Raw genomic sequence first — 12,544 nt, forward strand, 5'->3', positions numbered from 1 at the left:
AGACTGCACCTAACAAGACATCTAATTGGGCCAATTATTTGGACCCATAGCATCTGGACTTTAGTATATTTTTCAAAGAGACAAATATTTTCAACCCAGACCCCTATATTCTGGGACAATCATTTAATCCACTTGACACCCTAGCTTACATCACAGTCTTTTAAGTTCAGGGAATGCTTTAACCACATCCTTGTGTCCATACTTGAATGATCTTGCTGACTCCTGATCATATGTGTACTTGTTTAAGTGTCTTTTTTTCTTCTCCCTGTGGTTCCTTCAGTGTTTATTTTAAAGAGCCTTAATATCATTGGTGCAGGAGCGCTTTATAAAATCTTTAGAAAGCTGTGACTCAAATCACAACTTACATTTCGCATAAGTAACTTCCTACACTTCCCACAGAGATGATTTTTATAGTAATGTGCATGCTCTGGTAATTTAAAACAAAAAATAAAAGAATTACCAGATTTGCTTGCCCTTCTCCCCCCATCTATTTTTATCCGATCCTTCCAGCTACACTTTCACAGTATGCTAAGCTTATTGTGATAGACCCAGTTACTACCTTATTACATATAAGAAAAGTCTACCTTTTGTGTTCCAAGTTACACAGCTTGGGCCAGCTGTGTCACTTTCTGTGCCTGATGCCATCAACCGCACATGCTTCTTAGACTGGATCACTCCTGCCCCAATACTACAGCTTATTTTGCCTGATAAAGGCATAACAGGATGGTGGAGTGGTAGGGGCCCCCAGGATTCACAAGGGTTCTGGGAATTATCATTGAGGGGGACCTTACAAATAGCAGTATTTTAAAATGTCACTCATTTTCTGATCGGAGGCTGATGTTAACATGGGTACAGGTGTTGAATGCTATCAGTTATTGTGACAGAAGGCCTTTGCCGACCACTCTCACATTCTATCCTAATAACAAGGTTGCCCATATTGGAATTTGCTGGCCCCATTATTCTTTGAGACAAGCAATGTATGTGTACACTGGTCAACAATGGTCAATAATTTTCCATCTGTGAGTTTGTGAATGATTAACCAAGGTGAATGGTTGCAAGAGTATAGATAAAAAATAGGCCTTTATCATATTGTTTTTCTGTGGGTGCTAATTTCTTTAATTAGAGTTAAATCAGCTGCTTGCTTCAAAGAGTCCGAATGGAGCTAAAGGTTGTTAAAGTGCATAGTTACATATACACGGTTCTTAGCAGTTTGAGAATAAGTGAATCATCAAATGTCAAAATAAAGGATAATAGATTCTTCACAACCAAGATCAAAGTAGAACTGAAATAAAATGATGTTAGAGATGAGTGTTTTTAAAGTGAACAGCTTGTTTTGAAATAACGTATATCTTTTTATTTTTAGTCTAGCGTTTCTTTGAATAGAATACAGAAGTTTCTCAGTAATGATGAACTTGATCCTGATTCTGTAGATACAAAGTCTATTACTCAAGGTAATGGCCAATTTCATTTGTAAAATATAACAAATTGTAAAATCATGTTCATGCAGTTACAACTGTAAGTATATTGAATGGAAATGAAGAAAAACCTGGATAGTAAATGATGATGTTAGAAAAAATAATATTGAATACAAAGTAGATGATCACAATGATAATAAGGAAACAGAAGTATAGAAGTAAGGGTTTAAATCTGTGGCCACTTCCTCCAAGGGATCCAGGGTCAGGTGAAAGCAAGTGGTGTCCATTTAGTGGCTTAACACATTGCCTGCTTTGACTTAGACTGAAATGATGAACGTGAATAAAAGTTGACAGGTGGGTGATCCTAAATCCATCAGCCTGATATTCCAAAGGCTACACTACCGTACATGCCCACCTGTCATTTATGTAGGGAGCTTTGAGAAGTGAAGCCATGTGGACTATCCTTTTCCTTCAACTCCTCCCTCTTTACAGAATATACTTTTCCTTTTCTGACTTCTTTTTCTGCAGGTTCTGACATTTGGGATGATGTTAAATGACATGGGCTATATATCATATGAGCCGGGTTACTCTCACAAAGAAGATAGGGCATGATTTACAAACCCTTTGTGTGACTGCAAACCCCGCGATTCACAAAATCACTGGATTTATAACTTCAAAATGGTTTTTCGTCATAGACAAAAGCTCTTGCGTGAATCAAAAAAAAGTTATGACTCATAAAAGCATTTTTTTAATCCTTTAAAATGGGTGAGGTAGGAAAGAGGTACTCACCTCCAATTTCAGATTTGTAAAAAGGAATGTATCAATAGTTTATCATTGGATTTGCTGTTTCAAACCATTGATGAGCTATGGTGGTAAAAGATTTGCAATGCATAAGGGGTCTGCTTCAGAGCCCTTCCCCCTAGGACTAAGTGTGGCAGTATCTTGGGGTGCAGCTAGTAGACAAAGGAACTACTACCTGCTCTCATTGAATTTTTCTCAATTGAAAACACCTTTTTTAAATCTGCCCAGATTCCTTAAAAAAGGTTTTAAATTTAGGAAAACAGTCACATGGATAGTGGCCTGCTGTCTTTCACAAAGCTCTAAAACTACTGTGATTGTAGTCATTCAGAGGGGGTCCCAGATTGGTCTGGTTAATTAGGCAGATAGCTCTGTGACCTTCCTTGTTTCAGTATTTGTATATAGGTCTATTCACAAAATCAGATTGCATTGAGAGGAAGTCAATGGATAGTTTTCCGCCACTTTTTGGGGGATGTCATCTTTGTACATCAAGCTCTGAGATTGTGAGAGGTGAATTTTCGACTAGTCTGTCTTTCCTCTCTTTTTCCACATATGTCCTATGTTTGTTGCCCATTTATCTTATCCTATTCAAAGACAAATAGTTTGTTCCACCATGCAGCTGCTGCACAATAATGAAACAAAAACTGATTCTCCTGACACGTGAAAGAATGCAGGCAGACAACATGGCTTTGGCATATTTACAGGATCTATGCCACTTCTTATTTTAGTGTAATCTCATGAGAGGGGCAGAACTGGCAACCATCGCTCCATCTCTCCTATTTCCACATGTGCTTCAAACCTCTGAAGTGGCAGGACCAAATGGACCTGCATAGACCCAAGATTTTATAGTAACTCTTGGGCTCCCTCTCCACATGTAGACACTGTTTTATACCTCCATGCATTGTTCTATAGGCTTTATTGCTATGATGGGTCCAGTCCAAATCCTCCCCTCCCTCATTATGTCTGGCACAGACAAACTTAAAAGGGAACATGCCCACAGTAATGATTAATGGTTCAGATTAATGAGGTTTTTTGAGTACTACCATCTTAAATTGTACGGGTAGTCCAAGATGTCGGCCCATGAGATCACTGTATGATAGGGACTCATGCCACACCGCTCTGTTGAAGTCAAACCCATCCTGCTTGTTTTTCTACTCAGTGGGTCACAGTCTAACAGTAAGAGCAAGACAGTGTCTCTTTGCCTAGATGAGGGGTAATGGGTTTCCATTCATTAAGTGTATCATTTATGTTAACAGTTATTCTTCATATAAAGGACTTGTTTCACTAATTATTCATTTCATATCATACAGGTTTTGCCATTACTGTACAGAACGGGAGGTTCAGCTGGGCACTGGATACTGAACCTGTTTTAAAAGAGTAAGATTTCTTATTTAGAACTACCTTATATGTAATCTTTACTTATCATTATTTTTGTTTTATTTTTTTCAGATCTTCAAATTAGAGCATTGTCATCCTTGACATCCAGTAAAGCTTGTAGGGTAACCATTTTTCAAGGTTTAGGTTTGATATACTTGATTTGACTTATCTGTGCTTAGTGCTCCAGTTGTGAGGGAGAGGATGAGACAGCAATAATGGGAGTGAACTAAAAGTGTCAGGTTGGTGGTCATAAATCCATTAGCGTGATAGTTCAGCATATGCAATAACTCTCATGCTCACCAGTTATTTCAGGAGGGAGGTAATAATGTAGTTTTCCTTGTCCTACTTTTTCACGCAAATTCTGACATGTGAGAGGGCCCTCAAATATGTTGCATTTTCATAAAATCAACATGAGTACTGTCACAAAGAGATTAAATTGTGGGATCTGTTGGATTTGGTTTCTTGACTGCCTTGTCTTTCCTCTAGTTTCCCACATAGTCCCCATTTGATAGCCCATATGTTGACTCAAAGCTTTGTTCTTTTCCATCACAATGCTAGTGCACATACATCAGGTTTTTCCTACATGTGATTAATAGTTTAAAAAGGAGTAGGGCATGGAGACTGAAACAGTTTCATAGCAACCAATAGAAAAATGCTAATGTGATACCATAAAGTACACCACAAAAAACACCAGAAAATGAAACAGTGAATGTCCCTGCCACATAAAAAAAGTGCCTTCTCTCCATGGAAAAGTGAGCATACCCAAATAAGTAAAAAAAGGTGAATGAGGGCACAGTTTATTTGTTTAACTACATTCAGAGATTTCATAGATGTACATGGCATCATGTGTGCTTCTCCTTAATTACACAGACTATGCATTTACCTAACAAATGTGCATTATATTCACTGTCATCCTATGTTCATATCACTGGGTAACTGTTTTTTTTGTAATAGTTCTTCCCCGGGCTGTTCAAATACACAAGGCTGTGTAAGGTTTACCCACTCATCTTTAAGTGTTTTTGCAGAGAAAACATGTATGTAAACTAGCATCTGAGATCCATTCAGAACTCACAATTGTATCCAGGTGATCCATAATGTATGAGACTGGCCATTTTCTTCAGTTTTCTAACTGCCAGTTAATATGCAATAAAAACCATTGTCAAATGCTGTTGGTTTTGAACAATATCTCTACTATATTTTGCAAGGGTTACCAATATATTATAGAGAATAGATTTGAGAATTGGGAATAGAATTAAGAGTGAACAGGTGGGCATAACAAGCATTTTATCCAGCCCATTGGGATGTTCTCTATGTTCAGTCATCTGATACAATACACCACCTGCATGTGCTCATTTATGCAGTGTAGGAAACAATTGCTAGTTATCAGTTCTCAGGAGTCCTTCAATGGCTTTCCACACTTGTATATTTCTACTTCAACTCATTTCAGGTAGAGACATAATCTGTGCTGGTATATACAAACTGATAGGATGGGACGCAGTATGTGGGGTTTGTTAACCAATGTCTAAACTTACCTGATCTTCCCGACTGTGAATTGGCTGATGTGTTTTAGGTTTGTCCTGGAAGAAGATCTCTGTTCTTTTTCTCCTTTAATAATTTTATAACCTGTTAATCATTATAGTGGTCATTACAACCCTGGCGGTCGGTGACCGCCAGGGTTAAAGTGGCGTTCGTACCACCAACAGGCTGGCGTTCCGAAAACCCATATTTTGACCACGGCGGTACCGCTGTGGTCGCACCGCCGGGGCCGGCGGTATTCCGCCATTTTAGCCCCGGCGGTGATAATCCGCCAGGGCAGCGCTGCAAGCAGCGCTGCCCTGGGGATTATGACTCCCCTACCGCCAGCCTATTTCTGGCGGTTTGCACCGCCAGGAAGAGGCTGGCGGTAAGGGGACTCAGGGGGCCCCTGCACTGCCCATGCACTTGGCATGGGCAGTGCAGGGGCCTCCAGGCAGAGCCCCGTCGCACATTTCACTGCCCGAATTTCGGGCAGTGAAATGCGTGACGGGTGCTACTGCACCCGCTGCACATCAGCATTGCCGCCAGCTCAATTACGAGCCGGCGGCAATGTTGATGTGACTTTTCCGCTGGCCCAGCGGAAAAGTCAAAATACGGAGCCAGCCATACCGCCAGCACTGGCAGTATTCTGGCTCCCGCAACCTCGGCGGTCTGCAAGGCAGACCGCCGAAGTTGTAATGACCCCCTATGTATCTTCTGCAGACATTGCTATTTTCATATTTTCAGTTATTATGTTAATTGGAAAGCAATATCCTATTGTAATTGTTAAGATATATGTATTCTTTAAGGTATAGTCTTTGAAATGAAGCTGTAACAATGTGGAGGAAATTGGCCTCTTATTAACGGTTATCCCTGTATTTTTGCATTTTTATGAACAATATATTTTCAACTGGCATTAATATGCTTTGTGCATGTGCTCGGACCCTTAAATAGCATTGCTAAAAGATATTTTAAAGAATTTAACAAGTAGGCTCTTCAATGTGCATAGTAAACCGGTAAGGCTGGGTACCCAGAATATATAAAGTAGTAGAGTATAGATTTGAAATAAGTGCCTACACAGTGACTGAAGACCTAAAAGGTGTTTACACTGTGTAGGTTCACCTAGACGTTTCATAATATAGGACTAAATACTTATTTTGTATATTCACTTAGGAAATGCTAGAAACATAATTGAAAATTATTTTCTTCAAAATAAATCAGATTTTGGATAATATTAAGGGAAAAGAAACCTTAGGAAAATGTACCTTGGGCTGTCTGAGCCAGAACTATCTTTAAACCAGTTATGCCACGTCTTACACTTCCAGAAGCCAATACACATTCCTGGCTACTATGCCTGCTTCTGGACACAGCAAGACAGAAGAGTACAACTGTTCGCATAAGCATTAGTAGCCACTTGAAAGAGAGACATGAATTTTTACAGTAAAGCAAAGAGGAACTGCTGTGAAAAATGGTATGCATAGGGCATGATGGTACACAGCATTGTATATACTTACCCCACTGTGCAAAGTAACCTGTCAAATAGCAGTTACTTATTTCTGAAGATTTTTCATGTCTAAAATAATCTAAAAAGTGTTTTTTTTTTCTAAATTGGTCTTGTGTTTCTTCTTCAATGTGTGCTTGTTATTTACCCTGTGTGTTAAACAAATGCTTAGCACTACCCTCTGACAAGCCTAAACTGCTCACCCACACTACCACAAAAGAGAGCATTTAGGGTTATTATTTGAAACTCTGTCAACCAATAAGGGTTGCCTGTAAAATCTGCATACTGTGCCCCTACACTGGTACACTGCATAGTTAGCCAGTTAACTGCAAGGCCTAACCCGTGTGTTTATTAAATTGGTAAGGTGTTCCCTTCCCAAATTAATAACCCACTTTCTGACATAACTAAATTCGAAACCTCCTTTATAGTTTCCCCTGCCTACACTACTTTCACTGACTGAATTAGCATTTTCTGAAGCCATTCATTGTTTAGATCAAGAAAATAGACAAAGAAAGGGTAAATTGTGTATTCCTGTGACAATCCTTAAAACAATGTAATCTCTCTTAGTAATTTAACAAGTGTGCACATATTTTGCTTGCACCTCTTTGCTGTTGTCAGAAAAGGCTGCCCTGTCCTCACCTTACCATATTTATCGACCCTTGTTTATTAACTGCCTACATGACTGGCATGGAACACAATGCACATGTACTACACATGCCTAGGTTTGAAAAATTAGTAGATTTTCATTTTTTTTTTTTCAGTATACTTATAATATGTATCCTTTCTCTTCACTTCCTACATGCTTTGTAGACAGATTTGTAATGTTTAACAAATATACAAAAGCACCAATAGCTGAATTTTTCAGTTTTTCCATTATACGTTAAATGTAAACCTTAATGGGGGAATTACTTGCAAAATATTTGCACTCAATTATTCTAACCACTCACATTGGGCTCTTTTAGCAATGCTAACTGATCTAAAGCAGCTGCAAAATTAGCTGTCTGTAGTATATGCATGAATGAGCACAGTGTACATACATGCATACATTACCTGTTTTTATGTCAGTTTTGCTGACTCCTTGTGTGTTAGGAGTAAACCATACCCTCAAGTCAGATGCATGTTTGCTGTCAATTCACATGCTCTGCATTCTTTTGCCATCTAGTGTTGCACTGCAGAAATCTGTAAGTTGTTTTTCTTTGAAAAAAGCTTTCAACTCACAAGATGTGCTGTGGCTCCTCTCTTAGCGGGCAATGTGCATGGACACTGGCTCGATGTTCTTTCTGCCAGTGGGTTTGAATGTATTCTGAGAAGGTTTCATTTTCATCTGGATTTCAACATGTTTTAAGAACCCATATGGTTGGATTTCATGACTGATGTGTCAGGAAAACATATCTGCACCTCATTGACTCTCCTTCACATTTCATCATCTGGCTCCTTTGGAGGACCGTCGACCAATGTTCAACTCCTAGGATGCCAGGAGTTTCCCCACACTCTTCAGAGACCACATGTTTCACCTCTGGATTATGACTCCAGAGAATGCACACTAGAATGGAATAATGAAAAGGATGCCCTTTCAATATTACTCCCAGGGCAACTAGAAATACACATGGTCTTACCCTCACAATGTCTACAACCTGTGTCTTTCTCATGTTTATGACTCCTGTGAGTCCTGAATTGCCTTCTACTCAAGGAATATCCTAAGGTACTGAGAAGGTGAAGAGGCCGGCCCTTCTAGAGTCCCAGTGTAGGAGGCTGGCCTGGCTTATAGTGGGTACCTTGTGGTACTTACACCATGTGCCAGGTCCAGTTATCCCTTATTAGTAGAATAGAGGTGTTTCTAGCAGCATAGGCTGATAGAAGGTAGCTATGGCAAAGCAGCTTAGGCTGAACTAGGAGACATGCAATGCTCCTACTATGCCACTTCATATCATATAGCACAATATCATAAGAAAACACTATACTCAGAGTTACTAAAAATAAAGGTATCTCAGTGAGTACCCTCAGTTAGAAGGTAAGTAATATACACAATTCATATGTACACAAACCCAAAACAGGTACGTAACAGTAAGAAAAGTAATGCAAACAGTGTAGAATTACAATAGGATGCAATATGTGAACATAGGTCTAGGGGCAACACAAACCATATGCTCCAAAAGTGGAATGCGAATCACGAATGGACCCCAGACCTATGGGAGCTTGTAGAGGGTCGCTGTGACTGTAATAAAACAGTCAGGGTGTCCAAGATACCCCACCCCAAGACCCTGAAAAGTAGGAGTAAAGTACACCTACTACTCCAGTAGGACACAATAGTCGTGATAGGGGGATTCTGCAAGAACCACAAATGCCAGCAAAGCACTGAAGATGGATTCCTGGACCTGAGGACCTGCAAGGCAAGGAGACTAAGTCCAAGAGTCGCTATAGTGTCCAGGGGGGCAGGAGCCCAGGAAATCCTAGACGAAGGTGCAAGAAGGCTGCCTCTGGATTGAAGAAGCCTAAGATTCTGAAACAACAAAGAGAGCTAGGAACTTCTCCTTTGGATGGAAGATGTCCCACGCCGTGCTGGAGGTTGCAGAAGTATTTACACGCAGAAATACCACAAACAAGCCTTGATAGCTGCAAGGGTCACGGTAGAGGTTTTTGGGTGCTGCTGGGGACCAGGAAGGACCAGGATGTCACCCCTTGGAGAAGGAGACAGAGGGGGCGCTCACTAACTCAGAGAGCCCCCACAGAAGCAGGCATCACCCACAGAAGTACGAGAGCAGGCACATAGAATATTTGTGAACCGGAGCTGGCTCAGAGTCACAAAGGAGGGTCCCACGACGTCGGAGTCCAACTCAGAGGGTTGAGCACTGCAGGAAGGAGTGCTGGGGACCCAGGCTAGGCTGTGCACAAAGGAATCCTTGGAGAAGTGCACAGAAGCCGGAGCAGCTGCAAATCACGCAGCACACAGGTTTGCAGTCTAGCTTGGGGAGGCAAGGACTTGCCTCCACCAAACTTGGACTGAATGATCACTGGTCTGTGGGAGTCACTTGGATATAGCTCCTGTGTTCCAGGGACCACGCTCGTCGAGATGAGAGGGGACCCAGAGGACTGGTGATGCAGAAGTTTGGTGCCTGCGTTAGCAGGGGGAAGACTCCGTCTACCCACGGGAGATTTCTTCGGGATTTCCAGTGCAGGGTGAAGGCAGACATCCCTCAGAGCATGCACCACCAGGAAGCAGTCGAGAAAGCCAGCAGGATTAGGCGCTACAATGTTGCTGGTATTCGTCTTGCTACTTTGTTGCGGTTTTGCAGGCGTCCTGAAACAGTCAGCGGTCAAACCTTGGCAGAAGTCGAAGAGAGACATGCAGAGGAACTCTGGTGAGCTCTTGCATTCATTATCTGGAGAATCCCCCAGAGGAGAGACCCTAAATAGCCAGAAAAGGAGGTTTGGCTACCAAGAAAGGAGGATTGGTTACCAAGAAAGGTAAGAGCCTATCAGAGGGGGTCTCTGACGTCACCTGCTGGCACTGGCCACTCAGAGCAGTCCAGTGTGCCCACAACACCTCTGAATCCAAGATGGCAGAGGTCTGGGACAGACTGGAGGAGCTCAGGGCACCTCCCTGGGAGGTACTGGTCAGGGGAGTGGTCACTCCCCTTTCCTTTGTCCAGTTTAACGCCAGAGCAGGGCTGGGGGATCCCTGAACTGGTGTAGACTGGCTTATGCAGAGATGGGCACCATCTGTGCCCATCAAAACATTTCCAGAGGCTGGGGGAGGCTACTCCTCCCCAGCCCTTCACACCTATTTCCAAAGGGAGAGGGTGTAACACCCTCTCTCAAAGGAAATCCTTTGTTCTGCCTTCCTGGGCTGTGGCTGCCCAGACCCCAGGAGGGCAGAATCCTGTCTGAGGGGTTGGCAGCAGCAGCAGCTGCAGTGGAAACCCCGGAAAGGCAGTTTGCCAGTACCCGGGTTCTGTGCTAGAGACCCGGAGGATCATGGAATTGTCCCCCCAATACCAGAATGGTATTGGGGTGACAATTCCATGATCTTAGACGTTACATGGCCATGTTCGCAGTTACCATTGTGACGCTATACATAGGTAGTGACATATGTATAGTGCACGCGTGTAATGGTGTCCCCGCAGTCACAAAGTCTGGGGAATTTGTCCTGAACGATGTGGGGGCACCTTGGCTAGTGCCAGGGTGCCCACACACTAAGTAACTTGCCACCCAACCTTCACCAAGTGAGGGTTACACGTATAGGTGACTTATAAGTTACTTATGTGCAATGAAAAATGGCTGTGAAATAACATGGACTTTATTTCACTCAGGCTGCAGTGGCAGGCCTGTGTAAGAATTGCCTGAGCTCCCTATGGGTGGCAAAAGAAATGCTGCAGCCCATGGAGATCTCCTGGAACCCCAATACCCTGGGTACCTAAGTACCATATACTAGGGAATTATATGGGTGTTCCAGTGTGCCAATGAGAATTGGTGAATTTAGTCACTAGCCTGCAGTAACAAATTTAGAAAGCAGAGAGAGCATAACCACTGAGGTTCTGGTTAGCAGAGCCTCAGTGATACAGTTAGGCACCACACAGGAAACACATACAGGGCACATACTATGAGCACTGGGGTCCTGCCTAGCAGGATCCCAGTGACACAAGGGCTAAAACAACATACATACAGTGAAAATGGGGGTAACATGCCAGGCAAGATGGTACTTTCCTACACAACCCACCCCCCCCAAACGAAGGGCAATAAGACTAGCCTTGTCCAGATGAGTCTTCATTGTCTAAGTGGAACTATCTGGAGAGTCCATCTGTATTGGAGTGGGTACTCCCAGGTCTATGTTCCACTGTATAGTCCATTCCCTGTAGAGATATGGACCACCTCAACAATTTAGGGTTTTCACCTTTCATTTGCTTTAGCCAAAGTAGAGGTTTGTGGTCTGTCTGAACAATAAAGTGAGTACCAAACAGGTATGGTCTCAACTTTTTCAGTGCCCAGACCACAGCAAAGGCCTCCCTCTCTATGGCAGACCAACACTCTTCTCTAGGGGTCAACCTTCTGCTGATGAAAGCAACTGGTTGATCCTGGCCCTCAGATTTCAGTTGTGATAGTACTGCCCCTACCCCTAATTCAGATGCATCAGTTTGAACAATGAATTTCTTGGAGTAACATGTTTTTTTTATGACAGGTGCAGAGCACATGGCCTGTTTGAGCTCTTCAAAAGCTTTCTGACAGCCAGCTGTCCATAGCACCTTATTAGGCATTTTCTGGCTAGTGAGATCATTAAGAGGGGCTGCTATGGAGCCATAATTCTTGATGAATCTCCTAGAGTACCCTGTAAGGCCTAAAAAGAGTCTCACCTGGATTTGAGTTGTAGGGGGAACCCAATCCATGATAGTCTGGATTTTCCCCTGTAGTGGTGCAATCTGTTCTCCACCAACCAGGTGGCCCAGATACACCACTTCCCCCTGCCCTATCTGGCACTCGATAGTGAGGCCTGCCTTTTGCAGGGCCTCCAAAACTTTCCATAGGTGTACCAGGTGATCATCCCAGGTTGATCTAAAGAAAGCAATATCATCTAGATATGCTGCACTGAAAGCCTCCAACCCTTGCAGGACTGTATTCAACAACCTCTGAAAAGTGGGAGGTGCATTTTTCAAACCAAAGGGCATTACTGTGAATTAGTAGTGCCCTCCAATGGTAGAAAATGCAGTCTTGGGTTTAGCATCTTCTGCCAATCTAATCTGCCAATACCCTGCAGTTAGATCAAATGTGCTAAGATACTTGGCAGAAGCCAGTGTATCAATGTGCTCATCTGCCCTGGGTATAGGGAGAGCATCAGTTTTGGTTACCTGATTGAGCCCTCTGTAATCTACACAAAACCTCATCTCTCTCTTTCCTTCTTTGGTGTGAGGTTTTGGTACAAGCACAACTGGGCTAGCCCAGGGAC

At 42.6% G+C, this 12,544-nt stretch overlaps 1 protein-coding gene across 1 annotated transcript in view; it reads left to right on the plus strand.

Annotated features, from left to right (window-relative positions):
* ABCC3 (ATP binding cassette subfamily C member 3) overlaps window positions 1-12,544 on the plus strand; it is a 691,699-nt gene that overhangs the window by 385,917 nt on the left and 293,238 nt on the right. Inside the window, exons 14-15 of the mRNA XM_069200423.1 lie at window positions 1,364-1,451; window positions 3,524-3,590. Coding sequence (XP_069056524.1) covers window positions 1,364-1,451; window positions 3,524-3,590 — 155 coding nt within the window. The remainder of the gene's footprint in view (window positions 1-1,363; window positions 1,452-3,523; window positions 3,591-12,544) is intronic.

The sequence above is a fragment of the Pleurodeles waltl genome, chromosome 7, assembly GCF_031143425.1.
Source record: "Pleurodeles waltl isolate 20211129_DDA chromosome 7, aPleWal1.hap1.20221129, whole genome shotgun sequence".
Lineage (NCBI taxonomy): Eukaryota > Metazoa > Chordata > Amphibia > Caudata > Salamandridae > Pleurodeles > Pleurodeles waltl.